The sequence below is a fragment of the Fusarium oxysporum genome, chromosome 12 (genome assembly GCF_000149955.1).
Source record: "Fusarium oxysporum f. sp. lycopersici 4287 chromosome 12, whole genome shotgun sequence".
In the NCBI taxonomy this organism is placed as follows: domain Eukaryota; kingdom Fungi; phylum Ascomycota; class Sordariomycetes; order Hypocreales; family Nectriaceae; genus Fusarium; species Fusarium oxysporum.
In genome coordinates this window covers 2,088,845-2,115,323 of record NC_030997.1, presented here as the reverse complement: position 1 = coordinate 2,115,323, position 26,479 = coordinate 2,088,845, and the positions used below count along the sequence as shown (strand labels likewise).

Below are 26,479 nucleotides of genomic sequence, written 5' to 3'. Positions count from 1 at the left end.
ATGAATGCAGAGAAAGAGGGGTTTTCGTCAATGTGGGCAGCGCCAGATACCCGTCAATGCGGGGCCGGGCGACGTTGGTTCCGCACGGAATATATGGGTCCATCTACGGCGTAAGCGCCGTAGACTGGGGTGGTGTGGAGCCAGCCGCTCCGATATCACACCTGTCGCGGAACGGCGCTGGGGTCCAAAACCCCACTCCATCATCTATAAATATCACCCTTTCTCCCAAGCTCCTTCTCAACCCAACATTCTTCTACATCTTCATACGCGACCGCAATCTCCAATATGACTCTGCCAGTTACGGCCTGGAAGTGCTTGTTTATCTATAAAAGCGACGAGGCGCTTTGTCCTACCTATGCTCATATCGTCGGACCCAGCCCCCACCCCCTTCTGCTCGAGGTGGCTGTGCCGCTTCACACGGTGGTAACGAGGCCTTATGTAGTTGTATCACAAGATATCACGGTGTCTATTGACCACATGGTGACCCAAGAGAAGAAAGATAAGCTTGGCTACATCGTTGCCTACCAGGAGATGCTACTGTGGTTTGTGAGAACCGCAAGGGAGGGGATTCGCCGCCATGGAGCCAGTCTAGGTGATTACTATCGGCATCGCTACCCAAACTTCCGATCTTGGGTAGAGTATGCTGTTCTGTTGCAGGACCTTCCGGTAAGTCAATCTATTCCTCTAAGTTTATGGTTCTGACATAGAGAAGTCGGCAAGTCTTTCCCCACATAGCTCGGAGAGAGAGGTGCAATTTCGCGACGCTTTTGCACAAGCAGCCTCGTTTCTAGCATTTGATGCAATGAAACCTCATGAGACAATCTCTGAAGAACTACAGCAAATGGATTCAAGTCAGATTGTTTCAAGAATACGCAAATCACTTGAACTCAAGTTTAACAGCGCTCATGGATGCCCCCCGCAGGATCATGCAATCGTCTCCCACGTTAGGCATGTCCTTGTACGCATTAGCGGGCGTAGCAATCGGGCTCAATTGGAGCTATTGGGAACGCACGTGGAGAGCATCGATCTCTCGTTGACGTTTCGATATCTCATTGGTGGGTGTAAGACTGTGCGCGAGCATTGTCACATTGATGAATTGGTCCAACAAGTATCATCTGCTCAATTGTTCTGTGGGTCTATGGTGGACTTGAATTTCATCCAAGACCGTTTTACGAAATTGAGTTTGGAGGTGTCGTTGACGACAAGAGTAAGCCCAAACACCTTATATCCTAGCTCTGCCTAACATTGGCCAGTATCTCCCTGATCCATGGGTATCTCGCTTGTCGCTTCAGCAGAAAAGGAGCTTCGAAGCGCTTGTTGAAGAGGCATCCGCTCTTTCCGACCAGGCAAGGCATCCATACAACATCCAGCAGCTGTTCGTCATCTGGACCTACACACAGGGCTCAAGTGCCAGAAGCTGTCAGAAAGAGATCAAACCACAGTCGAGACAACTCTTCAAAGTCGCAGCACGCCACCTCGCGAATTCAGAATCCCGAACACAGATAGTCCTCGATGCAATGACTTTGTTTTGCATCACTAGGCTATTCATGGAACACGAGCCACGCAAACAGATATTGGACACTCTCGACCGGTTTGATGCTATTCTCAACACAGGCTACCAAGCAGATACCCCATTGGTGCTAGACTACTGTCTTGTGTCCCTTCATCGAGTGCTTGTTGCCTCCGACTTCCTTGGTCGCAGTGTACACCTGGCGAATTTCGTTGCCCAACTTAGGCTACCTCAGCTGATGCTGGGAATGAATGATTGCCACATGGATATTTATTGGTCTCAACGGTTACTGAGTCGCCATTCGCATCTTTGTGCTTTGAATGCCACACATCAGCAAGTCGGATTATCTATCAAGCTAGCTCCCCTGCAGTTAGACGATGAGGCATCTGATGATTGTATTACGGTCAAAGTTAATGATCAGATCGTGTCTCTGAGCCAGGATACAGATACCCTAATCTTACTGGAAGATGAGATGGAAAGGAGGTCTAATGAAGAAGAGGATCTAAGAGAAATGGCTAATATGGCTTTGAGGTTAGAAGCTAGAAGACGACGGAAGTCAACAGCAAAGGAGTTGAAGAGATCAAGTGGCTCTAGACGCCTTGGGGAGAGGTACAAACACAACCAGCTGGTCCGCCGTTAGTCATGTTCTTATATTTAGGTTTAATGATAATTTTCCTAGTCAAACCGCCTGCCGAAACCCTGGGGACTTAATTTAATTCTTAGTCTTTAAACTCACATTCGCGGCTCTTAAATCTAACACCTAACCCAATACATAGTATATAGATCAGTACCTCTTGTGCAATGCTATCAAGCCTTGCAAAAGTAAATCTTGCGTCTAGTATGTTCTCCCAACCTCTCTGTGCATCCATCACGAAGTACGCGGGCCTCTCAGCCTTGCTACTCGTGGAGATAATTTCTCTTCTCATTATATTCTTTGTTGTACCTTGCACGACAGCTTATTTCGCATGGTTCATCCGTCAACGAGTCGCAGTGCTAGATATCCCTGAAATAGAGCACACCCAGGCGGCTTTTCTCATCACTACATTCCACGCTTTCTTCCTGGCTCTTCTTGCATGGGGGACCATTCCATATTATAGCTTCATAGGCGCATTTTCTCGAAAGTCACAAATCTGTGTCTATGTTGGCTTCTGGCTGCTCTTTCTCGCTTATATCTGCACTTCGATGTTCATGATACACATAGTCGCATACTGGGAAGGGATCTTTGATATCAATAACATGGCCGCCATATCTAAGGAGTGCAAAGCCATGCTTTTTGTTGTCGCTATATCTCTCATTCTGGCTCTCGTGCTGGTCACAATCTTTATGAGGCTTAAAGATCATGAAGGCTTGTTCCCGCCTCTCATGGAACAAGTATTTGCAGATTTTCGATTTTCGGTACGCAGGGTGGGCCGTTTCCTCTATTCGAAGCCTGATGGTAAAAGGATTGATGCGGCGGCAGCGCAAGAAGTTGTGTATCGAACAGGTCGTGTCGGGAGTGAGAGGTCAGGTCAAGCATCAGAGGTAATGGGGATAGATACTGAGAAGTAGAATATGGTATGTGGCGTCGAGAGCCGCATACTCTCGCAGAGAATAAATCCCATCTTGTAATCCCATATGAAATCTTGTTCCTCCAGCATGGGGCCGGCTATTGAGACCTGGCAAGCGTCATCAACCAAAGCAGGTAGAATAATCTTGACCCAGCCTGGAGATACAGAGATTGATCCAGGCTCATGTTGATAGAATGATTTATACCTGTGGAAGGGCTGCCGAGGAAGGATGCCTTGCTGAATCTACGCGACAGATCAGTTTGGTTCAATCTTTTCACGACGGAAGATTTACCAGATGTCCGACGATAATACAATTGGAACCGAGTCTCAATATCAGCCAACCTTTCAAGCTTAACACTTTAGATTTGACAGACTCACACGACCCGCGGGATTGTCCCTCACCGACGACGAACAAGCACTTCAAGTACTAGCATCATGAGTTGCATCTCAGGCTGGAAGCTCATCCTCGTCGCGGCAATCTTCATCGCCCCGTTCTTCACCGTCCTTCAGACTGCCCCTCCCACGCCGCGATGTATCAAACTAAACCCCACGGCTCCCGAATCAACGGTGCTCAACAACGAACCATCCGAGCGCCCCAAGCCCACCGTCGCTGTACTGGCAACTGGGGGAACTGCCTTGGGCAAGGGTGGTTCCCCGACAGACACTTCACATTACGTATCCGGCGCCTCTCATATCGACTCCGTTATAGATTTAATCCGACTTGGCTTCCAGGAAACCGCCCATGTGGTTACACACCAGATCTTATGAACAGACAGTATCAATATTCATGCGAAAGAACGGATTACTATACGCCATGGCATTATCGAATATCTCAGGCGTCCAGATGTATCAGGTGTGGTTTGGGTAGGTGGAACAAGTACAATGCACACTTCAGCCCGTTTTGCAGAACATACAATACCGCTCTTCAACAAAACTATAGTCCTGACGGGGGCAATCAAACCGCTCACGGCATATGGTGCAGATGGACCAGGCAATATACTCTCCGCCATACTAACAGTAGCGACCCGTCGCCTCAACAGAGTGGTAATTCTTATGGACAACAAGATTATGCTTCCGCGTCGAAGTTATAAACATCACAACGCCTTCGTGCCAGGGGACGGGTCGCTTTTAAGCAGCGTCGTGAACTTCCGACCAGAGATATTTAACGAACCGCGTGACAGCCCCAAGACGTTCGATATCCAAGGCCTAGAGGCATACGACAAACTGCCCAGAACCAAGTATTTCCATCCCTTGATGGAAGAGGAAGAATTTGATACTGCTATTAGGGAAGGAGTGGAAGGGGCTGTCGTGGGAGTATACGATGATGGATATTTCCCTGAGCGTTTGACAAAAGGACTCAAGAAGCTTACAGACAAAGACGGCTGTATTGCAGCGGCAGTCAGCTATGGTCATACGTTCGATGTCAGGGCCAGAATTGACAGAGTGGTGCCTGCCAGTGACTGGACTGACCGCAGCCTTATGATGGTGATGCCATTTCTACTGTCATCAAACATGAGCCGGAAGGGAATAAGGGAATTCATCGCAGAGCCCTATGTCAAGAATGAACGAGCTTCTTGTGCGACGATACCTACGCGGGTGAGAGGAGGTCTGGGTCATGGTATGTGGAGCCTGTTGACAGGATATTTGTCTTCCTTGAGACGGGATCTGGGTCACCGTGTCTGGAGCCTGTTGATAGGAAATTTACCCTTTTTGAGACTTGCTGCTTTAGAATAATAAGATAATCAGGCTATAAAATATAGAGTCTTAAGAGATAGATTTTAGAATTAACAGAGTAATAATAAATAAAAGGGTTTATAATAAACTGGTAGATCTAGAATCTATCCTCTGAAGTCGGTATACCTTCCTCGGAATAGCAAAACAATTATCTTAGTAGGCACATCTAACTCGGCCCCCCCTTACCCAGGTAGGTATGTGTATAAGACATAACAGCACCTACACAACAAAGCCCATCTCGGCGGCACTGAGACGTGGTTGTTTGTCTCCGTCACGAGCCTTTGATCTGAGGGCTTTGTACCAGTCTAGATTTCCAGATGATACATCGATGACTCTGTCTGCAACAGTTAGTTATAGGAAGTCCTTGCGATGTCCTCCTCTTACCTCCTTTTCCTTGCGAAACGACCTCCTGCTCACATTGCGCTACCCTCAACAACTGGGCAAGCATCTTTCGTTCATGTTTGTCGCCTCCCACTGTAACCCTCACGCGTTGTATTCTATTGCTTAGAAGCGTGCACAGGGCGGACCAAAACTCTAGCTCCGATCAGTCATTGCACAGAGGAACAGACATAAAACTTACCAGATCGCTTCATGTGGGGACCATTGAAGTACATCCGCCAACACTCTTGACTGTCTGGAGCATCGAGCTGAGCAAGAAACATAAGCTGCATCTCATAAAAGGTATTCATCTCTTCTCGGTCTCCCAAGTCCAGCCTGCGTTGTTTGCCAAGACAGGCGTCCCAGCTTTCAAATTCGTGGGCCTTGTCGCATTTGTAACAGTAGTAGTGCGTCTGTGTTACATCATGTTTCGTTCTGCTGTGGTCTTGTAGCCTACCGCGTTTTCTAAAGACTTTTTGGCAGTCTTGGCAGCCATATATGGGTTCTTTTATGGCAAATTCCAATACTTTTTGGGGTCTCCCAGGAATTTCTTTACTGATATCGTCCGCGCTGTAGCCTAGTAAATGCAGGTTATATATGACTCGCACTTCGTGTCCACACCAATCAGGCATTGTTGGAGTATAGTTGTGTTGGGACTTTTGGTGGCGTCTGATATTTAGATCCCCATGAAATGTTCTTCCACATTGTTTTCCTTCTACACTCCAAATGCATTTGCGACGGAAGTGCCCGTCTTCCATAACGCCACCACGCGACAGTACGAGTTACCTCGTGGCTGTGATAGCTAAAAGTGACATGATGCGGGGTCTCGACCGGTGCAAGCATCAGGGGAGAATAAATCATGCATGCGCGTTGCATCACTATGTTTTAATTCCAGTCTCATTTCCCAAGCGTCTATGCTGTGGTCGAGCCGGCCGTACGCGGCAAACCTTTCTAGACCTTGATAGCAGCTACAGAAGGGTTCGCTGTTCAGGGTTTTGTGCGCAACGGGCCTATAGTTGCTCTTTTTGAACCAGAGCTCAACATCTTTTTCCCATTTTTCCTGATATGTAATGGCCTTGATTGTCTTAGGTGAAGATTTGGGCACGGTTTCGATATCAATTGTTGTATACTGTAGGGCAACATGTTTTGGTAATTTTCTTTTGGGTTAGTATAAGTGATAGGAGCACGAAGGTCGGTACTTACGTGCAAATCTCATCAACCTGTTCTTGACACGTCGGTAGTTGAAACGTTGTTTCTTCCTCATGGTCGACCGACAACGCAAGATGAGGCCAGTCTTCTATTTCTGGTGATACTGATTTGAATTCAGCACATGTTTGGTTGTCGCCGATCATCGTGGCCGTCCGAAGTTGGTTGGGTCTGCCAGAGTCGAACAGCACAGCGAAGCCGGGCATATTTATTATTTGAGGTTTATTGGCTAGCCAATTGCCCCTGCAATACCAAACCCCCATGGCTGCTAACAGGGCTGGAACATGACGGCACATGGACTGAGCTAAGTCCAGGGTGTCTGAACAGCTGTGGCGGTTGAGCGCACATATTAGGCACGTAGCATCAGGGTGACATAGTAGTCTACATTAGCGCTAGCCATCCTTGCTAGGGCGTGCGCCTCTACGCTCTATAAAGGAAGCCGCATCGCCCGCCCAACAAGTAAGTCAGTACCTCCGCACTAAAATATTCACGCCATTATTGCCAACGAGCATGACCAGACAGCGCGCCCGATCAAAAACCACCAGTCAAGACGACATTACCAAACAACGCAAGCGGGAAGCAAAGAAAGATCAAGCAAAGGCGCGGCGTGAAGAGCGCATGAAATGTAGAGAAAAGGCGGAAAAAAAACGATACGCAGCGGCGCTGAAAGCCGTAGAGCGTGCTGAGAAAGGCAATTTACTGAATGATTGCACCTACCACGCCAAACCTTTCCACCAATACATAGCGCAGTCTCGTTATGAGACAAGGACTCCTTTCTTTACTGGCCTGTCTATCAAGAGCATCGTCAGGCTTGCACGCTCTTTCAAGTTCCAGGAGTGGCAAATTATAGAACAGCAACAAGACTGGCTTAATCGTGTCATGCCCGTCGTTGAAGCTAATGCTACCAACCTCGAGAATTGGTTTGTATTTTGGTCCAGCATCCATGCATCGAATATTCAATGGGGCAACTGCGTCCTGGTTGGTATGGGAATATGTAACAGTTGTATATAACGCAGTGCTGACTTCGAATCCTAGAAATAACTTGCGATCTTTTCAAAGGCAGCACCGCTGATCTTGTTGATAGCGTGCTTTGTGTGTCTAAAGGGGCTCTCCCAGAAATAAAAGACAACAGTTCGGATGGTCAAGTGGAAACGCGTCTACTGTCTCAGCAAACCCCGTCCCAGAACATTGAGCCTCCCGCAACAACCCTTTCGGGATCTGCAAGTTCCTGGCATACGACAGTCCTAGAACCTGTTCCAATCACGGAGACGGAGGTGGCAGCATGGGCTAAGTCTCAACTCTCGCAATACATCAAAGACAACTTCCAGGATGATCCTGGAACCATCGCCGCTCTGCATCGTCGCATAACAAACCTCGGCCGAGAGTATGTTCTTGACCTGCACAGTATTATGACAGGAGCCCCAGGGCTAAACACACGAAACATGAAAGAGATTTTCCTGAGAGCATGGGGAGAGATGGAGAATAGCGATGGATTCCAGCTTGAACGCTTACTCGGTTTGTCCCGTACCGTGTGTCTAGCAATGAAGATCGCCCACAAGGGTGATTATACACTGGAACTCAAGGTGCCGAGAAACGCGGCGCTGATGATCATAAAGGAATTTCGACCCCATCTTCATGTGGACCCCCTCGACTCTTCATTTGTATTCCCTTGAGTTCTCGTCGATGAGCTTCCATCGGTGGCATCTGCCACCCGGATAGATGAATCGGGTAGCATTTCAATACGACAGCCTTTCTCCGCAATGCCCTTTTTTGTGAGATCTGCGTTCGGCCAGTACCCCCATAACCTCTCTCCGTCCCTAAAAACTTGAACTCGGCCGGTGATGATCTCCACCTCAATCCTGCTTGAGACGTTTACAAGCCCGAGGTGGGAGTATGTCTTTCCTCGTGGTATGTCATCACTCTCCTATCGCAAGTTAGAGTCTGGTGAACACGATGGACCAAAACTGACTATGGTGAATTTTTCCATATCGCGCCGCGTGCGGAAGATGTTGGCAAGCGTTGAGACGTATATCGGGCTGTGGTACGCGAAGTGATTTGTTGGAGGGGCTCTGTCGGGCTCTCATCAGGCTACCACGAATATTATTCTACAATGTGGCTCCAGCAGCGGCAGAACTATCTTCCGTGCGTCTCAATACACAAAACGTCATCTCCCTGTTGGATCTAGTGCAATCGATAAGATAGCGGATAAGATAGCGGATAAGATTCTAGGATACGTCAGTTTTTTAGGTAGTATGCTAACAAGCTGTTAACTTAACCAGTAGAGATTCATGAGATAACTAATGCCTTATTCTATTTATCAAATAAAAGTAAAAATTCACATAGCCTGAAATTGCCCTGCCATTGATTTCAAGAAATATGAACAATGTATACAAACATGCTACGTTGTATTTGGATCAATTTACGAATTCTTGCCATAGCCGTGAGCTAGCTCTTAATTCTTGAACACAATTGGAGTTTAAGTTGAAGAGTTCCGAGTTTGTAGACTGGAGTGCAGCGGGAATAGACCCCTCACTTCCACGTCACGTGGCCCACCTCCACATCAATGAACGAACCTGCTATAGCAGCCAAAACAGAAACGTTTCGCTGATCAAGCCGCAGCTCTTCTGAGATGGAAGAACATCTTCGTCAATATGAGATCCCTAACGAAGCTTTGGAACAGCTTCCGATGTTCAAAACCTTCTTAGCAGACGCCAAGTTTGAGTGGAGAGGCGGTAATGAAGTTTGCATAGACTCGAATTTTTTGGTGAAGGCAGCGCCTCTCGTTCGTGCCCTCCAGATACCACCCAACACAGTTCGTGCGTGGCACTCCATTGTTGTTGTTCTTCCAATCTAATGATTAAAAAGAAGATAGGAGCGGTTCGATTGCGAGGACCTTGCAATACTAGCGTAACCACATCCTCGTCGGCTGAATTGATACCCATTCAAGTATGGGGGGGCAGCATGCCAAGTGTCAAGGGACAAGAATTGTCAGTCGGAATGGCCATTCATATTGCTAGAGGTACGGTCATAAAAACCGAAAGAGACGTCACCTGTGACTTCTTTCTCGTTCATCGGTAGACCCCAGCCCTCGTTCACGGAATTATCCTGGGGTGGCACTTCCAACGGCGTGGTGCTGACGAAACAAGTGTCACGATCCAGGTCCAGATATGTGAATTGCATATCGTTTTGCATGGAGGTCGGGTCGCATGGTAAATCGAAGCCAAGGAAGGCTGTTACGTTATCTGCTTCAGGCATTGCTGTAAAAGTGGCAGCGTCAGAAACGTTCAGTTCTGTCGGACGATATTCATCCAACGTATTGGGGAGCGAGCGGTGGACTATGTTCTGGTCGTTTGTGATAAGGGGAATTTCCCCAAGGTCCAAATTTTGTGAGGCAGTCAATCTGGATACTGCTTCCTCTCCTGCTGGGTTCGAAGGGTCTTCAGCCTAACAGTCAGCTGGGTTGTTACATGTATGGGAATGTTTCTACCTTTGCAAGGAGGAAGCAATTTCCTGCTCTGCTTCTGAACGCTTGGCTCTGCATTTGACCTGCTAGGTTCGGGTTCTGGTGAATTAGAGAAAAGAATAGCCAGATCTTCGATTCCGATAGCTGAATCCAAGTAACCGCTAAGACCGCTGTGGCCCTGTTCTACTGACAATCGTGCGATTTGTTCTCTGAGAAGCTGGCTCGATACCTCTGCATGGTCAACAAGATGAGCACAAAAGCGGTTTGTGACTAGTTACCAGAAAGAAAGATTGCTGCCCAGCCTGGCAGCGTACCAGTGGCTTCCTCATAGATCTTATACCAGTTGGTTTTGAAATCAGCCTGGACGTCCGCTGCTTTTGGAGCTGTTCCGATACTTGATGATGCCAAAATGAGACACCGAAGGTCAGAACTGTTCAAACGAGTAATGATGTGGACAAAAGTCTTGATGTCAAATGAAAGGAGTTGTTTCTCCTCATAACGATGTTTGAAGGCCACTTCAATTGGGAAAATAGCTCTGGTACCACGAGAGTGTTGCAACTTTTCCCAGGCTCTTTGGCCTCGAAGTGCAGGTGAGAGTTTCTTAGAGCCCATCTTCTGCCAATTGTCGAAGGGAGATGAATCGAACTGGGATCCAAATTACCAATTTTGCAAGAAGTGACTAGATACTTACTGTCGGTTGTGTCAGCCTCAACCCGAAAAGCGGCTGAGTAGGCAATTTCCGTCCCCCCACAGTAGCGTAGTAAGTATCTTGTCACTTCTTGCAAAATCGACAATTTTCATCCCTGCCCTCGACGGCTTGCAGTACGGGTCGCATTCCACCTTACCCGGATCGACTAGTCGGGGCGGGGTGTCACTCCAGCTCATAAGGCTTCCAATTTCAATACTCCCACACCCCTTGCGATCAGACAGAGTTACCCTTCTGGGCCAGCCTTTCGCTAGTACCTGGATAAAAGGTCGTTTGAAGTGGCATCTATTCCTTTAGCGCATCAGATCCTCCGCGCTAAAATATCCAGATGCCACTTGAAAGTGGAGTCTGGCTCTTTAGTACACCAGTTCATCTGCGCTAAAATCATAAGACTTCTGTAAGTATCCCTCTGGGAAGACATCAGCGACGTCATTTAAGTGGAATTGGCTTCAGTACTGATTAGCTGCCGATTAGACTACCACAGATACCAGCTCCAACTAGGGATGGCAATGAGAACTAAAGTCAGGATCTACAAGCTGTTTAATCCGGGATCCTGTAATCTATACCTAATTTCTCCGATACTATAGATACCTCGGATACCAGCTGTTTAATTAGACTACCCCCCGACAATACCCTTAGTATGCCTACCTGACTCTAAAGGAATTTGTTTCTATTAGTGCGTCAGTTCCTCTGCGCTAAAATCATGAGATCCTCTGCAAGGAGTGTTGTTTCTTTAGTGCGTCAGGTCATCCGCGCCAAAAATCATTGAGGAACGTCTTTCTCATCAACATTGCTATTCGTAACACAGGACTATCTACTTAAAGGAATGTGTGACCCGACGAGGCAACTACTTGCAGGCCTCACCGACACCGTTCGCCAGCACGTAACAATTCCAATCAACCTTGTCTCATGCTTCACTCATCAACCAAACCTCATCCGGCCCGCGGTGCATACGATACAACTGGCTGTCCAAAACCACCCCCAAGACCTAGACCAAGCTAGTTCGCCAAATACTCAAGATGACGACTGTCAGCCTCACGGTCTCACGAAATGTTGTTATCGCACTTTGCATTGTCATTCCCCTTATTTTCATTGTTCTTATTATCATAATTATCAGTCTCTGCCTCAACAAACACCCGAGACGTTCGCAAAGCCACGAATCAGATGAATTTCCCCTAAGATCATCACATAGCACTACAAGCGCGCCACCTGGCTACTGTCCTTGCTTCGCTCTGGTTGGGACGGAAGACTCAATTAAACCTTTTTTAGAGGATAGAGGTTACGAGCACCCCACTGGCAGCTATGACCGTGCATTTGGCCACTTTCGCATTGTGTGCAACCCATCTCTAAATGACATGGGGGTCGATGCCGTTGTTATGCTCCATGATGCGAGCCTATCCGACATGCTTGGGTGGGCGTATAGTGAAAAGAAGGTAGTCTTCATGGGTCCTGACCCTGTCAAGCCCCAGTGGCTCCCCAAAAACTGCACGTTGGGTCTTGTCGATCCTTTCCCACCACTCGTCCAGCAGATTTCGAGGAGTTTTTGGGTTTGACAACATTATATGAAGACTAGCTGAGAGCAGACAAATATTACAATTCCTACCTAAAAATAGAATTATCTTTGCGACTGTTAGAATGAACTACCTAGACCTAAAGACAACATCCGTGGGGAGTTTATTAAAGGGGGTGACGGCACCTGTTACCGGTGGCCCCTGAATTGTGCATTTCTCTAACAACAATGGCAGTCTCAGGAGTCTTTGAGTCGATATTGGGAGCAGCAATGAATATAAATATCACAAGTAGCAGCCGTGCTTCTCATGTTTATTTTGAACTTCGACACTTATCATACGAGCCCCAAAAATGAGTACTCTGCAACCAGCCCCTTCAAAAAAGAGACGTTCCAGTAGGGCCTTGAACTCCGACATACCAAAAGTCCCCAGGCTTGAACATGAACTGCCAAGGGAACATAAGAAGACTCTTGTTCAGCACCCAAGCAACGCAACGGAGCCATTGCGAGAGTTCCCGTGCGTCATTGGGGCTAAATACCCAAGTTTTTGCAGTAATCCTCCTTTCCCCGATATTAGGCGACACAAGTAGGTAGTGCTGATAACACCTCGCAATGGCAAACTCACTGATATTTCCAAGTATGCATCTAAGATATTCCCATTCACCTAGGAACTGGTGCAAAGACTGCCTGGAATCGTTCCCAAAGAAACAAAGTAATGCTCTTCTAGCTGTGGAAATGGCCGCTCACGAGAAAAGTTGCCCGGGAATTCCCACACAAGAAAACATAAACAATCGGTCATTGCACTTGATTCTCCCACATGACGTGTGGACGGAATTTCAAGGGGGTGACTGGGAACGTCTTGATATTCCCTCTGAGGAACCTCGTGTGAATCGGAGCTATAGACAGATTAGCGAATTTATCAGCGGGCTCTCACTTCTCTCGCTACTCCATGCACCAAGTCAAGACACTAGGGTCGTGCTTCCTTCATGCCATCAAATCATCCAGGACCCAAATTACCAGTGGTGTGGCGTCAGACCCCGTCGCCTTAAAAGGGCTAGACCCAAACGAATTCCTGACGACAAGTCCGCAAGGGAGTTATTGCTGGAGTTACATAGTTAGACATCAGATTGGGGAATGGTTCAGATAGCAGATATGAGTATATATATCACTCCTTCCACATACATAAGAATTCTGACTATTGCTGCCCGATAACACAACCTCAGCAACACCCTTAGTCACTCAAAATGTCCACCAGTCTTCGCCCTATGCAGAAACACCGCAATACATACATGTTCCATAAGAAAGACATTGAGGAACGGCTGGCAAACGACAAAAGAGAACTTCTTGAAAAGTTCCAAGGCGAGCATTCTCACCCCCCAACGCAGGAGCAGTGGGAGGCTTATCGCCAAGCCAGAAAACTTGTTAAAAAATGCAAAAGTGAGACTGACTTTAGTTCGAATCGAGTAGTGATCTAATGTCCAACAGAAGTTGTAAAGCACTCTCACCCCCCAACGCAGGAGCAGTGGGTGGCTTATTGCCAATCCAAGAAGCCCACTGGAAGCAAGGAAGAGTTCCTCTGCTATACGGACTGCGGCGAGGTAATTCACTTGACGGCAATATTTGGCCTGCGTTCCAAGTGATGTTGCGAGTGTGAGGAGACAGTAGACAAGGGTAGTCTCGGGTGGCAAGGGACCATGGCTTTTGGGAGGGTTTGGGGGGGGTGCCGTTCTGGAAATTAACGAGTCATATTTACATGGCCCGTCGATGTACACCCTTCAGTCATCCACGAAACTTCAACTAGGTGTATTCTATATAAAGGCTAGCATACAGCAGAACACTTTCTACGTAAATACTAGAATTGTCTTTGCAACTTTTAAAATGAACTACCTAGACCCAAACAGAAACTTTACACGGAAGAGACGTTCAAATACGGATCTGAAATCCGAGGTACCAAAGATCCCCAGGCTTGAAGATGAGGGCCAAGACTTTCTTTCCAGGGGAGTCGAAGGAGCACCCACCAAGCATCCAGTCAATACAACTCGAACCGACGCCAAAACGGAGGAATCCTCGGATGAAGTCGAGAACTTGGAGGAATTATTACGCAAGTTCAAAATTACGAGAGACGAAAAAATCAAGCGGTGGGAAGCAAATGGCCTTTGCAAGCCTATCAGGAAGCGAGCGAGGTGCTCTCAGTGCGAGAAGTCTGCTCCAGAGAAGGGCGGTGTGTGCAGGTATTGTGGTCTTCGGGAAAAGGAGGAACTGGAGAATGGGCCGTCAGGTATCACTATACGCTCAGTTGAAGGATTGCTTGATTTGTAGATATTATTGTCCTTTATTATTATGGGAAAAGAATGATGAATGAAAGCCGACCAGTGAGTGTAGCTTTAAAACAACTGCCTGTTATTTTCGACTCTTGTCACTTTCAGTTGAGATGAGTGTTGACTGCAGGGTTTCCAGAGACTCTCCTTGTCCTATCTGCTCTTCCAGCTCTCTAATCAAACAAGTCCCGCGAATCATTCCTGTGCCGAGTTGACGCAACTGCGCTTCAGTACGGGCGAAATCTGGATGGGCATAGTATCCCGCCGCTCCAGTATAGTATCCGAGGATGATAGCAAAATCTATTTTCTCGAAAGCCCAGTAGTCGATAGGTCCCAAGTCAAAGTTCATTTGTTCCAAGCCTGCTAGGATAACAGGTAAAGAATCTCCCACTGATGGTACACCCTTGACGGATTGAATCGGTCGGATTGATTTCGAAAACTCATTGAAGTTCTCGTTAACACACGCCTCCAGGCTCAAGATTTCCTCATCCAGATTCTGTAATGGCATGCGGAGCGCTGTGCGATGCTGCTGGATCGTCTTCATGATGAAGTCAAAAGGTGATACCTTTCTGCGTTGTAAAATGAATGTTGATATAGGTGTGCCGGGAACAAGTAATCGTTCGAGATTGGCCAACGAAAAGAAGATGCCTTCAAAGCCGGGACCCTTCGTCGTCCAAGTTATTGGCAGAAGAGTTGATGGGTCTTGTTCGCGGGGAAAGAGCTGCTGCGAGCTGGTCAACCTGGTTGCTGATATCTTGGAGCTTTAGCATGCCACATTGTTGCTGCTCTGAAAGTCGCGTGACATTGTCTGCGATGCCTTTCAATTTGTCGGCCGAGGCCATTTTGTGCAAGCTCGTAGATTTTGGTAAGACAATGGGACGAGCAAAGATGGAGGCGGGGGATGACCAGTACTTCTGACAGTATCTCTGTTTGGTAAGAGAGGAGAGATGGAGGAAGATCAAGAAGGGTCGGGGGGATGGTCAGTACTTGTGACAGAGCAGTACCTCTACTTGGTACTTGGTCAGGGGGAGAAGATGGAGGAAGGTCAAGAAGGGGTGGGGAATAGTCACCTCCATTGATCCGCCAGCCAACGCTTTAGCCAACATAGATCTTTTCTGAACAAGCAACCATGTTATCGTCTGAGTTAACGAGGCTTGCAGTTGAGAGAAGAGCACTAAACCGAGGCGTGCGATTACACACCCCTCCAGGCCCACGCATCATCGATTCACACCCTTGCTTCAGTATGTTAGCTCTTGTCACTGTGGGGGCCTTCAGATGTTCTTTTGATCAGTAGTGAGATGACGCAATATGTGTTAGACCAAGGTAAGTATTTATATCTCAGAGAATGGAGATAACTACCTCTTATTATTTCATTTCCTCAAACAATTACTCGAGATGGCAGCCTTAGCTCCCGCTCTTCCTGCTCCTAAGGACTGGCCAAATGGACAACCATATAATGTGGTCACCAATACTGTCTTCGAAGAGTTAGGTAAGGTTTTGTTCTTTTAGCAGCTCACTTGATACTTACCTGCTGTGTAGAGAGACAGGGGGTTGTCCTGAGGGAAGCCTGCCACTTTGCGCCCATAGAGGCATACCACGTCAAGGACGAGTACATGTGGATTCCACGGAATGAAAAAATTTGGTGTATTCCGGGAACCGAGGAAGATATAGAGGTGATGACTGGTTGTACCTTAGCTTTTGCGGGTATGTTTCTGTCACTTCAGCCTCATCTTTTTATATACCAAAGCCCGACTAGCTGCACAAATGAAGCTAGGTGCGTTACAGCTTTGATCAAGACCAATGGTGATAAGGGCACTCCTGAAATCGTGGGGTATGATAAGGGGAAAGATCATGAGATGTGGGTAGACCTTGATTGGAATGATTACGATGGACGGGCAGACCTAGGAGGCTTTCCAACCAAGATCATCGACCAATATGGGCATATTACCAGGATTATGCCCAAGGAGCGTCCTGTCGTCCTGCCTGTGCCCAGGGATTATTTAGCCCCTACCAGGATGTAGATGTATTTAAAGGCCAGTCAGTTACTTCAAGAACGGACAGACATTTCTAATTCTTCCATAATTACTTCGTCCCTCAAATAACCGCCGACAATGGCAGCCTTTTTGCCTGCTTTACCCTCTCCCGAAAGCTGGTCACACCTTCAAGAATACACTGTGGTCTCAAATGAAGTCTTCCAGGAGCTAGGTAAGATCATACTTGCTTAACATGCCAGCAAGTGCTAAAACGGAACAGTGAAACGAAATATTACTCTGGAAGACGATTGTTACATGACAGATGCGTCGATTTTGCACGAAAAGAAGACGTTCCTCTGGATTCCAAAAGATAACAAGCTCTGGTGCATACCGATATCCCGGGGGGAGTTAGGTCGACGCAGTGATTGCTACCTGATGTCTGCGAACGAATTTATATCACTTGAGGAAGAAGTTGTCAAAGTAAAATCGGGGAAGGATGCCAGAAATGAAGCCAGATGTGTTGTGGCACTGGTGCGCAAGACGGATGGTGCACATTTGGGGTACAATGGCGGTAACTGGTATGATGCATGGGTAGGGCCTTCTCCTGTGGATTATCTCAATTTCATACGCCCTTTCTGAGGTACCAGGGAAATGTATGCATCTGCAGGGGGGGGTTTACGGGCATGGCTTCCCAAACATGCATACATGCCTGCAGCTTTATGTATATAGTTACCTCCCCTTCCTTGTCAAGGCGAACCACTTTCTACTTCTGTTGCCTTTTTCCTCCGTTACAATGTGGTCTACCGACATTCTGTCACGAATCTGGCTGACAATTCAGCCTCAAAAGGCAAAGATTTCCCTCAACCGCATCCTTTCCCGGCTTGGATCTACATGGAAGCCTGAAAATCAGCTCGTAGTGATAGGGGTCCATCGTACTCGCTATAGCCTCATTTACAAACCATACAAGATCTTCGTCAGGATCGAGATTACTATCATCGAGTCTTACAACCTGGTCGAAACAGTAGAATACGACCTGCTAGACCTAATCACCAGACAACGCTCCCAGATGCCGACATGGAAGGAAGGATTTTCTTCCCTTAAGTATCCCGCAAGATGGAAGAGTAGTAAACTAAACATCTTTCAATGGAATAATAAGAAACGTATGGGGTCCAATTTCTACGAAGCAACCAACGACTGAAACATAGCAGAGAAGGAGAAGACGCTTCCCAAGCCATGTTCGGCATGTCAGCGTCGTGTAAGGGGATGGGATCGTTGAAGAATTTCACGACGTGACTATGGAGGTTCGAATGGTTCGGAGCCGCGGTTAGGCGTAGTCGTTCGCCATAATGCTATTAATATCCAGCGGCAACAATGAAGACAGGTCACATTCCCTGTGTTTGGGCCTCCTGCAGGGACAAACAGGCCCTTGTCCTGCTGTCCTGCGATCCCTGGCGGATGGTGATGCGGCTGCAGAGCCTGCTGAGGATGAGGTTCTGGCGGTGAATGGTTGAGAGATAGACATTATAAGAGACCTCCTCGTTACCATTGAATCTTTTCTACGTAAACTTGATCTTCTTCGAGTAAGTCCCTACTAAATTCCAGATATTTGTAGGTTACCATCAGGAATCTTCTCTTCACCTTCAAATACCTAACTCTCGCACAGTTTGTCACTCACTGAAGGTATCAATAAAATGACAGAAGATTGGATAATGAATGCTCCATCATTGCGACAGAATATGAGCCAGAAACGCGTGTTTACAGGAGGGGGGTTGAAGGCGCAAAGGAAGTCAACAAAGAATGTATCTCCAAGTGCGCATCTGGGAAGAGAGAAATACAAACAGATAGAGAAGTGGTCAGAGGAGGTATCCAAGCACACAGCAGGACGACGACAGGACTGTGTGAATACTGTACTATCAAAGATATTCTCTGGCTAAACAAGATTGGCCATATAATTTAAGTGAAAGCCTTTTACTTAAGCCACCACATTGTCACGACCACTAGCCACAGAGGCGTGGCGCAGCTGGTGACGTATCTCCTTCGGGAGGCCCACAGTGCATTCAAGTGGACCCAAGCCTCCCCAGGCGCTCGGATCTCATGGCGCTAAGCAATGGGTACACTGCCTATTGAAAACCACCATGCTGATAATTTTCAGCACCTTATCTCAGTCGCACCGTCACTTCGTCGATCAAATCTGCTGCGAACGCAGGCACCTCATTCAACAACGATGACCACCCTTGGAGACTAGAGACATCCTCTACCGCACAAGCCGCGAAGCGAGCGATAAGCCGTTGTAGTTCAGATGTTTCGCTCCCAGCATGATTGTATATATAATGGACAAGCCCCGCAAATACGGGCACGAAGGCCGACACCGATACTTCCCAGTGTGACAGCTCCTGAGCCAAGTTTGTGCATGCATGTTTAACGAGTGAGGTGATCTCGTATCTGTGCGCAAAAATGAACATTCTCGCATGGCCAATGAACACGGAATCGCGGAGAATAGCTTCGTTGGCTGAGCCGGTCGGCTGTGTGTCGTGCTGAACGTTGAAGACGCTCCCGACGTTTGCAGAAACACCATAGCAATTCATGAACTGCTGAATAAAATCTTCTTTTCTTTTTGGATAGTGATGTAGGCTCTCAGAGTCGGAAGCCATCGTATCAAACTTGCGTTTAGATGAATGCTGTCGACTCAGATCTAGAGAGCATACGGGGTTGCATAGCTTTACCGCTGCTGAATAGGTGGTGAGAGAATAAGGTAGTTTGGACGTGTCGTCCCCCTCCTTTCTACCCCACTGGAGCCCAGGAGTTTGTTTGTAGAATAGCTTTGAGAGTTCTTCTGGGCTCCTCCTGTCTAATGGCGTCTTGAATGTGTTCGCTGTGGTGTCAGTAGTGTTAAAGTCTGCATAAGCCCCGGTATATAAGAACTGAACAAAGCGCGCAAAGATGTGGTTGTCAACGTCTGTCCAAGTGACCGAGCCTTTGGTGGCTTCCGCCTCGTGGATCAGGTTCTCGAGTGGAGTTGACGAGCAGAAGAACAAGGTTGGCTGAACATAGTACTCTACTCGATTGGGTCCCACTACAAATTTTTGTGGCCTCGTCTTTAGAAGTCTGTTCATATGCGTTAGGAAATGCTTTTCTGAGTACCGAAACTGCTTACTGCTCAAACGGTTGGAATTCCATTTCTGGTGGTTGGCTTTGGAAAGCGGCCTTAGTCAAGCCATATTATTCGGCTTACTTTGTAGCCCAATTTGTCTGGAGTGCTGATGCCCGTTATCAGAGATCACGGCATCAATCATCTTATACGGTGTGTGTTAAATTTAGCTGGTGTGAAATCTAGCACACTAGCGCACTAACACACTACTGCCGCCTACACCCCTCTAGAAATTGGGACACCCCCACCTCTCTGTACGGCATCTGCCCTTTGCGGTATTTGCGCTCTACTCGGCGTCTATCCTCTCTAGGCGACGTCTATCCTCTCTAGGCGACGTCTGCCCTCTCTAGGCGGCGCCTGCCCTCTCTAGGCGGCGCCTCCCTCTCTAGGCGACGCCTGCCCCCTAGTAGTATCTAGGCGACGTCTACCCTCTCTAGGCGACATCTATCCTCTCTAGGCGACGTCTGCCCTCTCTAGGCGGCGCCTGCCCTCTCTAGGCGGCGCCTGCCCTCTCTAGGCGGCGCCTGCCCTCTCTAGGCGACGTCTACCCTCGATGCGACATCTGCCCTCTGCGTGATACCCTCGGTGTGGTGATCGATGACCACGTGCACGGGTCACTTCTGTCTTTGACTACACGTAGGACTGTATCCAAAAGCCCAATAAGCGCCCACAAAACATCTCGCCGGGCACCCCACTAGACCTTTCCAATCATTTTTGTGCCCGTACCTGTCGCCTTACTCCATGAGGTCAAATTTAATATTTAACACTGCGCCATGACTAAGGAAAACTTATTAGCATGATCAAAATTAAGATTTGTTCAACGGGTCGCTGCGTTTTTTAAGTAACATCTAAACTAATGATTGCGTTTAATAACATATGGCAATGATGTCGATATATTTAAGGAGGCTGGAGTTCGTGAAGGCAGTCTTCTGGCAGGCCATCGTTGAAGTCCGCACTTTGGATAGATGAATCAAACCACACAATTCGGTGTGGCTACTGAAGCCCTTCTGAAGGAAATGGCTGCAGTCAGGCTGCACGGGGCTCAGCACAAAATCGGTGGCAACTTTGGTAGGTCAGCTTTTAGTGCTTGCTGTACCGGCTTTATTAGGATCGCTGTCTATGCTAATATGTTTGTTGAACATCATTTCAGGTAGTCGCACTCGCGCAAAGAAGAAGCCCAGAAAAAAGAAGTCGTTGGAGCAAGTTATCTCGATTTCTCCTAGGTTCATCAAGGACGATCCGGTGGATTGTTTCAGTCAAACCTGGAGGCAAACCCTAACGGCCTGGGACTCCCTTGTTCGCCAGACCAGGATTCCGCCAGATACTCCCGTGGCCGACCTCGACATAACTTCAGCGGTCGACGCTCTGAATGGCGCGATAGCTGGCAAAGAAAGAACATCACTACCACCTGGATCCGGCTACGTGCAATTTTCGAGGTTCCTTGATACACTGGAGGGTAGAGTCAAAACAGATAGGCAGGCTGGCTTAATCCCGTCCGAGAGCGGCCGTGTTACCGCTAGCATTGCATTTGATATCTATCTAACGGCGCAGAGCGTGGGTCCCGAAGCTCTGCAGACGAGGAGTAAGATGTCGGAGCACAGGCGAGCCGGAAGACGCTGGCAAGAGCTTGTAGGGCCGTCAGTGTTCTTATTAGCGATCTACACCGACGTGGCTGAGAAATTTGTGTATGCGTTTCTCCATTTGTCTTGGTTGGTTTATGGCTGACAAACTGGACAGTAAAGATCACCTTAGGGTAGACAAAGAGACGTTCAAGGTGATGGCGTCTGTAGCCCTGGACAGCATCCCCACAAACCTCTTGAAGGCGTGTGCTTATCTTTCTACGATAGCTGAGGACAGACTAAGATCTGGTCTACCGTGTGACGACGCGTGGATGGATCAGATTGAGAATTACATGAGACAGCATGCGCTTATGTAAAAACTGTTTGTGCAAGGGGTTTAATTGTTAGCGGGATGTTCGTTGCAACTACCTTCGGATTCAGATTAGGGCATTTTGTGTACCATTTATGGGACTGTTGGGCGTATAGGATGTGATAGACTAGTCTGATTCAACAAGATTCTCGATATCAAATATATTTTTCTGCCATATCAGATAAGAATATGATCAAGGTACTCCTGATGATGCGACCACCAGGTATGTGCGTTATACCTCCAGCTCCACATCAGCCACAAAGTTGTGGCACAGCCAGTGACGTAATATGTATGGAGCCAAACCCGGGCCGTGCCTGCATGGTGCGTCCAAAGGGTCAGAAGCCTCCCCCAGGCGCTCGGATCTCATAGCGCTAAGCAATGGGTACATAAGTAGTACGGCGCCCCCCGTCATATCCACTGGGTCCTGCCATCCACAACATCACATCTTTACACTGACGCTTTCGCCCCTACCATGCCCACCACAAATGATGACGTCGCGCTCGCGGGACTGGAGCAGCTCAAATCAGACTTCAATTCATTGCAAACCGAACTCGAAAAAATATCGATCCCAGTCAATACGCGGTCCGGGAGGCAGCTTGAAGACGTGTTGCAGACCGTCTTACCAAAATTGAAAGACTGGACAGAAAGAATACAGACGCTGCACTCGAGCATTGCTGCCAGGCCCAATCTACAGACAATAGATCGGGTCACGACTGATATGGAGATGAGCACTCAATCAGAAGATGCTGGTAGCTTCAGTATTCGCCAGCAAGAAATGCCATGGCCATCTCCTGCGCGCGCATCTACGTTGGGCGCAACATGCACAGCCTAACACATCAGAAAATGGAACCACAGACGTCGAAGCCAGCGAGGCTTCAGATGATAGCATGGATGACACTCGAGTGGATACGACAATTCACGTATCAGTTTCTGCAGCAATGGCCAACGGGCAACCCCAAGACACTGCTTGTCGGGAAGCTCATTATACTGGAGATGCATCTATGGAGAGCATGCCTAGGGTTGATGATGAGCCAGCTATTGTCGAGGCTAGCAACCGAGACAGTCATGCCCACGCTGTCTCTCGCCATCGTCCAATCCAACCCATTATTTCAACGGAGACGGAAGAGGAGCAGACGAACATCAATAATGCGACCGTGGGCCAGTTGTTGCATGATCATGGCAAGGAGGATCAGGTAGATGATGAGCCCGCCGAAGTGCAAACTCAGCTCAGCAGGGATCACTCTGCCCTGCCGAACCTCGACGATGCATCAGCAAACGAGAACTCGACGCAGTCAGCCACTGCCGAATGCCCCGTCCAACAAGAAGATACGCCGATGGCTGACGCCGAGCCTGAAGTCACGCAGCAAACAGCCATCCCTGCTGCAGTCGCGCGTGCCGATGACAGCCGCCCAGCGACTCCGGGTCTAGCCAGGCCGTCGAGTGACTCAGGAGTCGGGAGGAACAGTGAGTGGTCGTCGCAACACAGCGACACGAGCGGAACCTTGTCTCCAACAAGCAGTACTGCATCTAGAACCGATAGCATTCAAACACGCTTTACAACACCAGATTCTACAAGCATGGGCGAGCACATAGACAAACCCCCAATTTCAGAGAACAACACCTCGATTCCGCACGGTCTAGCGGACGAATCCTATTACGAACGCTATTTTATTGAACCCAAAGATACACCAACTCTCGTCCAAAATCAACTTGGCAAGAACATGCCGAAGACCCTCGATGAACTATCAGAAACGCCTAACTACGCGAACAAGGCCAGATTGCCTTGGATAACGGAGAAGGCATCGCATTTCAACATTAAAGACCAACTCAGGCCAGAAGGCGATCCTGATGTGCAGTTCAACAGGTTTGAAAAGAAGGATGAAAACGGCATCATTGTTTCTCGAGACGACCCAATAAATGGGCGAGAGTTTGAGTGGCCGGACTTTGAAGAGGGGGGAAGCTCCATGACCACAAGACAAGCATCTCGGGAGCTAGAACAATTCCTCGAAGCCCCTGAGAAAGAGGTATCCTACTTCTGCGGGATTATGAGATCCATCATCTGGTCCTCGTGTCCTTTGTATTCTGGCGAGCAACTTGATATCAAAGAACTCACCCACGTCAACGAGCCCTACACGCATCTCGGAAAGAAGGGATCAATAACAGCAATGCATAAAGAGGATGATAAATTTGGATCTGTCAACGTCGGATTCTTGGGAGTAAAGCTCTTTCTGCGTATTCTTACAGAGGATACTGAGAAATTCGAGAAATGGGTTCACGCCAAGTACAAATGCAAGCCCTGTCCACAATTCGTCCGCCACCTGAACATCTTCTTTAAACCCAAACAACTCGAAGCTGTCGGCATCCGATTTGAACTTATAATCCAGCGGCCAGGAGACCTCATCGAAACTAAACCTGATCAATATCATCAAGTACTCAACCTTGAAGATTCCTTGGCTATATCGATTAATTACCTTTCCCCTGGTATAACGCCAAATTTCAGGGACGTCAACAATCCGCTTGAGGTCTGTAATGAGTGTGGGCTCAAAGGACTCTATGGGCGGCCGGGTTTCCACGTCAAATGGGTGGACCCTGACGTGCTAGCCCCCGGAATGAACGAGGCAACAGTGAGCACCAAGAGGCATAAGAGAAAAGCTCCTCCAGAGCCACTTGAAGCCGGGGCGAGGAATACACGAGGTTATGCAGACTGTTCGGAAACGTTCAACAAAACGCTCAGAATCATTCGATCAGAAGCCCCCTTTTTCAACCTTCCGTCTAAGCCAAGTCTGGATGAGCAGTATGTCATGAAGATGGCGGCAGCAATTTTGAGCATCCCTGCCGTTGAACAGTTCAAAGGACTTGTCAGTGCATGGAGGAATCGCAACGAGCACATAATCATATCGAAACAAGGCGATCCATTGAAGCAATGTGCTCTTTATTTGAAAAACGCCTCTGCCAAGACCGCACTTGGCAAGTTCCAGCTTCGCCACTCTCGAGCGCTCATGGCGCGTCTAGTGGATGATTGGAAATCCGAACGGTCGCTGTCACGACTAGGGAAAAAGGAAAAGGCCGATCTTGCTCACCGGCTCGAGATTGAAGGCAACGAGTTGACAAATAGCTTGCGTGAGGGCAGAATGTGGAATGAAGTCTGTGGTCATTTCCATGGACTGTTGCCATTCATTCCTCTTAATTCTGGCCCTCCATTTAGTATTTCTGTGCAAGATTGGAAGCAACTTGATAAAGGACAACTGAAAACGCTTCATCAACTTATTGACTGTGATGACTCGAGGCGTTTGTGTGAAGCCGGAAAGGTTCTGGAAAATATGGTTGCTTACGACGTACCTGTTTTTTTCGAATGGGAGCAGGAAAATCTTGATAGCCAATCGCTCTGGGGCGTGGTGGGGTCCATTGCTGCTGACTAACCAAGGGGGATGTCCCCTTTGGTTAGTCAGCAGTCCGAGATCATGGCAACCCTATACCAAACCGTATTTACGCATTTATGGATCGACGATAGTTTGCTATTATGATATTGTTTCACGGATATGAACCGCGGTAAATTGTAGATCTGAATTTGAATATAATTTACTATCTTTTTCAACCCTCTGTGACATTTCAACACGAAGTCAGATGAACAAGGAACTATTTTCTACCTTCTGACTTTTGTGAGATGGATATGCTCGACGGCTCATGGCCACCGTTCTGGTCGAGAAGGAGTTGGGCTGCCTTCTCGAACTCGAGTCACCAACTATAAAACAGGCACTCCCTCCTCTGTATCCCAACATCCTTACACTCTTTACTTCTCACTCCGCGACACAAACATGACTCAACGCAGCATCACATGGCGATGCATCCATGTCTCACAAGAAGATCTTTATCATATTCCCGGACACTTCGTTGGTCTTAGCATGCATTCTGGATACTTTGAGGTTGCAGCTCCGTCATATACACCCGATAACAATCAGCGTTCCATTCAGAGTATAGAGAACACCCCGGTTACCCAGCTGCCTATCAGCCATGAAATAGTAGTGCAGCACGGACTTGAGCATGCTCGTCGTGATGCTTTCAAGGTCTTCCTGACCCAAGCTATAAAGGGAATCAGGGAATACGGTCCAGACTTGGCAACATATTATAGGCGACGCTATATCTACTATAGACCGTGGATTGAGTATGCTGTTCTCATCAACGATCTACCTGTTTGTATCACCGTCCAGCCAGCCACTTTGCAACACTGACAGTCAACTAGGCACCCTCCGACGCAGAGACATTTATCTCAATGATCTTGTTTCTTTCTCTCGCCGGCATTAAGCCTGACGGCATCTTGAGCAGGCAGGTGATGGCCATGACCACCGAACAAGTCCTCGAGCAGCTCCATACCAAATTAACAAGAGAGATGTGGTCTGATAAGCCACGCTTGGACTTCCTAGCCACGGTGCATTGGCTTATCGTCAAGTCAGGTGGTGTGTCCCACGTGGAAATACAAAAGACCCTGGGATCCGTCGAACGTATTGTACCTGAGCTCATGAGCCAGGACCATGCGGTGGAGCCGATTGGGAATGTCAACATAGCAGCCGTGCTTGAAACACTACCTCGGTGTCGAGCACTCTCGGGGCATTATGTCAATATGGAGTTTATTCAAAAATTGGCTCATCAGCTCGAACATGTCCACATGTTGGCGATAGCGGTACGTTCAGCTATAATTGGCACCCATGAAGATGTTCCTAATGTATTTTTAAGGGGATGCCTTTTTTTGTGCGGCTGGACTTGGTTCCTACGTCAGAATTGACAGGCTTCACAACATTTACGAAAATAGTATTCGACTCATGCAATTCTCTTAACTTATATGAAAATGGAGAAAGGCTCTTTGCTATATGGACCCATATACATTCGCCACAGAACGACGAACTAAGAAATCTACTGAGACCACATGCACATTATTTCCTCGCCAAGTTCGGCGAAAGCCTTATGTCGACATCAAACCCATCGCAAATGGTAGTCGATATTATGGCGATGGCGTGTATAACAAGCCTTTTCCTCACAACGTGGGGCACAGAAACGTATCGCAG

The 26,479-nt window shown here is 47.9% G+C and overlaps 19 protein-coding genes across 21 annotated transcripts; 13 read left to right on the top strand and 6 right to left on the bottom strand.

Annotated features, from left to right (window-relative positions):
* Window positions 1–256: 256 nt before the first annotated feature.
* On the top strand, window positions 257–2,280 carry FOXG_14769 (uncharacterized protein). Its single transcript, XM_018394830.1, has 3 exons — window positions 257–666; window positions 713–1,207; window positions 1,254–2,280. The coding sequence occupies exons 1-3, from the start codon at window positions 286–288 to the stop codon at window positions 2,148–2,150; spliced, it is 1,773 nt and encodes a 590-aa protein (XP_018254436.1). The 5' UTR covers window positions 257–285; the 3' UTR covers window positions 2,151–2,280.
* A 1,212-nt stretch (window positions 2,281–3,492) lies between these two features.
* Window positions 3,493–3,825, top strand: FOXG_14768 (uncharacterized protein; the record flags this gene model as incomplete). The annotated part of the gene is made up of 1 exon (XM_018394829.1): window positions 3,493–3,825. The coding sequence occupies one exon, from the start codon at window positions 3,493–3,495 to the stop codon at window positions 3,823–3,825; it is 333 nt and encodes a 110-aa protein (XP_018254435.1).
* Window positions 3,826–3,939: 114 nt separating this feature from the next.
* FOXG_21659 (uncharacterized protein) lies at window positions 3,940–4,791 on the top strand (the record flags this gene model as incomplete). Its single annotated transcript, XM_018402006.1, has 1 exon — window positions 3,940–4,791. One exon carries the CDS (start codon window positions 3,940–3,942, stop codon window positions 4,789–4,791), a length of 852 nt encoding a protein of 283 aa, XP_018254434.1.
* A 76-nt stretch (window positions 4,792–4,867) lies between these two features.
* FOXG_21658 (uncharacterized protein) lies at window positions 4,868–5,722 on the bottom strand. The gene is made up of 3 exons (XM_018402005.1): window positions 5,372–5,722; window positions 5,176–5,325; window positions 4,868–5,129 (listed from the first exon to the last, which is right to left on the bottom strand). The coding sequence occupies exons 1-3, from the start codon at window positions 5,478–5,480 to the stop codon at window positions 5,011–5,013; spliced, it is 378 nt and encodes a 125-aa protein (XP_018254433.1). The 5' UTR covers window positions 5,481–5,722; the 3' UTR covers window positions 4,868–5,010.
* A 249-nt stretch (window positions 5,723–5,971) lies between these two features.
* On the bottom strand, window positions 5,972–6,581 carry FOXG_21657 (uncharacterized protein; the record flags this gene model as incomplete). Its single annotated transcript, XM_018402004.1, has 2 exons — window positions 5,972–6,326; window positions 6,373–6,581. The coding sequence occupies 2 exons, from the start codon at window positions 6,579–6,581 to the stop codon at window positions 5,972–5,974; spliced, it is 564 nt and encodes a 187-aa protein (XP_018254432.1).
* Window positions 6,582–6,643: 62 nt separating this feature from the next.
* FOXG_21656 (uncharacterized protein) lies at window positions 6,644–8,543 on the bottom strand. Its single transcript, XM_018402003.1, has 2 exons — window positions 8,345–8,543; window positions 6,644–8,299 (listed from the first exon to the last, which is right to left on the bottom strand). Exons 1-2 carry the CDS (start codon window positions 8,360–8,362, stop codon window positions 8,009–8,011), a joined length of 309 nt encoding a protein of 102 aa, XP_018254431.1. The 5' UTR covers window positions 8,363–8,543; the 3' UTR covers window positions 6,644–8,008.
* On the top strand, window positions 6,847–8,680 carry FOXG_14767 (uncharacterized protein). The gene is made up of 2 exons (XM_018394828.1): window positions 6,847–7,357; window positions 7,411–8,680. Exons 1-2 carry the CDS (start codon window positions 6,886–6,888, stop codon window positions 8,046–8,048), a joined length of 1,110 nt encoding a protein of 369 aa, XP_018254430.1. The 5' UTR covers window positions 6,847–6,885; the 3' UTR covers window positions 8,049–8,680.
* Window positions 8,681–8,897: 217 nt separating this feature from the next.
* On the top strand, window positions 8,898–10,063 carry FOXG_21655 (uncharacterized protein). Of its 2 annotated transcripts, XM_018402001.1 has the most exons (3): window positions 8,898–9,187; window positions 9,241–9,394; window positions 9,522–10,063. In XM_018402001.1, the coding sequence occupies exons 1-3, from the start codon at window positions 9,005–9,007 to the stop codon at window positions 9,821–9,823; spliced, it is 639 nt and encodes a 212-aa protein (XP_018254428.1). In that variant the 5' UTR covers window positions 8,898–9,004; the 3' UTR covers window positions 9,824–10,063. The 2 variants fall into 2 exon arrangements, with proteins under 2 accessions (XP_018254428.1, XP_018254429.1); XM_018402002.1 differs by having other exon boundaries at window positions 9,241–10,063.
* A 1,165-nt stretch (window positions 10,064–11,228) lies between these two features.
* Window positions 11,229–12,288, top strand: FOXG_21654 (uncharacterized protein). The gene has a single exon (XM_018402000.1). It carries the CDS (start codon window positions 11,564–11,566, stop codon window positions 12,095–12,097), a length of 534 nt encoding a protein of 177 aa, XP_018254427.1. The 5' UTR covers window positions 11,229–11,563; the 3' UTR covers window positions 12,098–12,288.
* A 1,007-nt stretch (window positions 12,289–13,295) lies between these two features.
* Window positions 13,296–13,691, top strand: FOXG_14766 (uncharacterized protein; the record flags this gene model as incomplete). The annotated part of the gene is made up of 2 exons (XM_018394827.1): window positions 13,296–13,488; window positions 13,537–13,691. 2 exons carry the CDS (start codon window positions 13,296–13,298, stop codon window positions 13,689–13,691), a joined length of 348 nt encoding a protein of 115 aa, XP_018254426.1.
* Window positions 13,692–13,929: 238 nt separating this feature from the next.
* FOXG_21653 (uncharacterized protein) lies at window positions 13,930–14,370 on the top strand (the record flags this gene model as incomplete). Its single annotated transcript, XM_018401999.1, has 1 exon — window positions 13,930–14,370. The coding sequence occupies one exon, from the start codon at window positions 13,930–13,932 to the stop codon at window positions 14,368–14,370; it is 441 nt and encodes a 146-aa protein (XP_018254425.1).
* An 81-nt stretch (window positions 14,371–14,451) lies between these two features.
* On the bottom strand, window positions 14,452–14,913 carry FOXG_14765 (uncharacterized protein; the record flags this gene model as incomplete). The annotated part of the gene is made up of 1 exon (XM_018394826.1): window positions 14,452–14,913. One exon carries the CDS (start codon window positions 14,911–14,913, stop codon window positions 14,452–14,454), a length of 462 nt encoding a protein of 153 aa, XP_018254424.1.
* Window positions 14,914–15,019: 106 nt separating this feature from the next.
* On the bottom strand, window positions 15,020–15,211 carry FOXG_21652 (uncharacterized protein; the record flags this gene model as incomplete). Its single annotated transcript, XM_018401998.1, has 1 exon — window positions 15,020–15,211. The coding sequence occupies one exon, from the start codon at window positions 15,209–15,211 to the stop codon at window positions 15,020–15,022; it is 192 nt and encodes a 63-aa protein (XP_018254423.1).
* A 553-nt stretch (window positions 15,212–15,764) lies between these two features.
* On the top strand, window positions 15,765–16,390 carry FOXG_14764 (uncharacterized protein; the record flags this gene model as incomplete). Its single annotated transcript, XM_018394825.1, has 2 exons — window positions 15,765–15,858; window positions 15,909–16,390. The coding sequence occupies 2 exons, from the start codon at window positions 15,765–15,767 to the stop codon at window positions 16,388–16,390; spliced, it is 576 nt and encodes a 191-aa protein (XP_018254422.1).
* Window positions 16,391–16,480: 90 nt separating this feature from the next.
* FOXG_21651 (uncharacterized protein) lies at window positions 16,481–17,099 on the top strand (the record flags this gene model as incomplete). The annotated part of the gene is made up of 2 exons (XM_018401997.1): window positions 16,481–16,574; window positions 16,623–17,099. The coding sequence occupies 2 exons, from the start codon at window positions 16,481–16,483 to the stop codon at window positions 16,979–16,981; spliced, it is 453 nt and encodes a 150-aa protein (XP_018254421.1). The 3' UTR covers window positions 16,982–17,099.
* A 1,337-nt stretch (window positions 17,100–18,436) lies between these two features.
* Window positions 18,437–19,647, bottom strand: FOXG_21650 (uncharacterized protein). The gene is made up of 2 exons (XM_018401996.1): window positions 19,497–19,647; window positions 18,437–19,447 (listed from the first exon to the last, which is right to left on the bottom strand). The coding sequence occupies exons 1-2, from the start codon at window positions 19,517–19,519 to the stop codon at window positions 18,499–18,501; spliced, it is 972 nt and encodes a 323-aa protein (XP_018254420.1). The 5' UTR covers window positions 19,520–19,647; the 3' UTR covers window positions 18,437–18,498.
* Window positions 19,648–20,202: 555 nt separating this feature from the next.
* On the top strand, window positions 20,203–21,639 carry FOXG_14763 (uncharacterized protein). Of its 2 annotated transcripts, XM_018394823.1 has the most exons (3): window positions 20,203–20,558; window positions 20,641–21,175; window positions 21,228–21,639. In XM_018394823.1, the coding sequence occupies exons 1-3, from the start codon at window positions 20,456–20,458 to the stop codon at window positions 21,424–21,426; spliced, it is 837 nt and encodes a 278-aa protein (XP_018254418.1). In that variant the 5' UTR covers window positions 20,203–20,455; the 3' UTR covers window positions 21,427–21,639. The 2 variants fall into 2 exon arrangements, with proteins under 2 accessions (XP_018254418.1, XP_018254419.1); XM_018394824.1 differs by having other exon boundaries at window positions 20,203–21,175.
* A 206-nt stretch (window positions 21,640–21,845) lies between these two features.
* Window positions 21,846–25,226, top strand: FOXG_14762 (uncharacterized protein). The gene has a single exon (XM_018394822.1). It carries the CDS (start codon window positions 22,163–22,165, stop codon window positions 24,836–24,838), a length of 2,676 nt encoding a protein of 891 aa, XP_018254417.1. The 5' UTR covers window positions 21,846–22,162; the 3' UTR covers window positions 24,839–25,226.
* An 8-nt stretch (window positions 25,227–25,234) lies between these two features.
* FOXG_21649 (uncharacterized protein) lies at window positions 25,235–26,199 on the top strand (the record flags this gene model as incomplete). Its single annotated transcript, XM_018401995.1, has 2 exons — window positions 25,235–25,609; window positions 25,660–26,199. 2 exons carry the CDS (start codon window positions 25,235–25,237, stop codon window positions 26,197–26,199), a joined length of 915 nt encoding a protein of 304 aa, XP_018254416.1.
* Between the last annotated feature and the right edge of the window lie 280 nt (window positions 26,200–26,479).

Bases quoted from the DNA above. Each gene is read 5' to 3' on its own strand.
- FOXG_14769 (XM_018394830.1), top strand. From the start codon at position 286: ATGACTCTGCCAGTTACGGCCTGGAAGTGCTTGTTTATCTATAAAAGC. The intron at 667-712 runs GTAAGTCAATCT...GACATAGAGAAG, and splicing joins TTCTGTTGCAGGACCTTCCG to TCGGCAAGTCTTTCCCCACA. The intron at 1,208-1,253 runs GTAAGCCCAAAC...AACATTGGCCAG, and splicing joins AGGTGTCGTTGACGACAAGA to TATCTCCCTGATCCATGGGT.
- FOXG_21654 (XM_018402000.1), top strand. From the start codon at position 11,564: ATGACGACTGTCAGCCTCACGGTCTCACGAAATGTTGTTATCGCACTT.
- FOXG_21655 (XM_018402001.1), top strand. From the start codon at position 9,005: ATGGAAGAACATCTTCGTCAATATGAGATCCCTAACGAAGCTTTGGAA. The intron at 9,188-9,240 runs GTTCGTGCGTGG...ATGATTAAAAAG, and splicing joins TCCAGATACCACCCAACACA to AAGATAGGAGCGGTTCGATT. The intron at 9,395-9,521 runs GTACGGTCATAA...TGACGAAACAAG, and splicing joins GGCCATTCATATTGCTAGAG to TGTCACGATCCAGGTCCAGA.
- FOXG_14763 (XM_018394823.1), top strand. From the start codon at position 20,456: ATGAATCAAACCACACAATTCGGTGTGGCTACTGAAGCCCTTCTGAAG. The intron at 20,559-20,640 runs GTAGGTCAGCTT...ACATCATTTCAG, and splicing joins CAAAATCGGTGGCAACTTTG to GTAGTCGCACTCGCGCAAAG. The intron at 21,176-21,227 runs GTATGCGTTTCT...CAAACTGGACAG, and splicing joins GACGTGGCTGAGAAATTTGT to TAAAGATCACCTTAGGGTAG.
- FOXG_14762 (XM_018394822.1), top strand. From the start codon at position 22,163: ATGCTGGTAGCTTCAGTATTCGCCAGCAAGAAATGCCATGGCCATCTC.
- FOXG_21650 (XM_018401996.1), bottom strand. From the start codon at position 19,519: ATGGAATTCCAACCGTTTGAGCA. The intron at 19,448-19,496 runs GTAAGCAGTTTC...GCATATGAACAG, and splicing joins GAATTCCAACCGTTTGAGCA to ACTTCTAAAGACGAGGCCAC.
- FOXG_14767 (XM_018394828.1), top strand. From the start codon at position 6,886: ATGACCAGACAGCGCGCCCGATCAAAAACCACCAGTCAAGACGACATT. The intron at 7,358-7,410 runs GTATGGGAATAT...TTCGAATCCTAG, and splicing joins GGGCAACTGCGTCCTGGTTG to AAATAACTTGCGATCTTTTC.
- FOXG_21658 (XM_018402005.1), bottom strand. From the start codon at position 5,480: ATGAATACCTTTTATGAGATGCAGCTTATGTTTCTTGCTCAGCTCGAT. The intron at 5,326-5,371 runs GTAAGTTTTATG...GATCGGAGCTAG, and splicing joins TCCCCACATGAAGCGATCTG to AGTTTTGGTCCGCCCTGTGC. The intron at 5,130-5,175 runs GTAAGAGGAGGA...TAACTGTTGCAG, and splicing joins CGTTTCGCAAGGAAAAGGAG to ACAGAGTCATCGATGTATCA.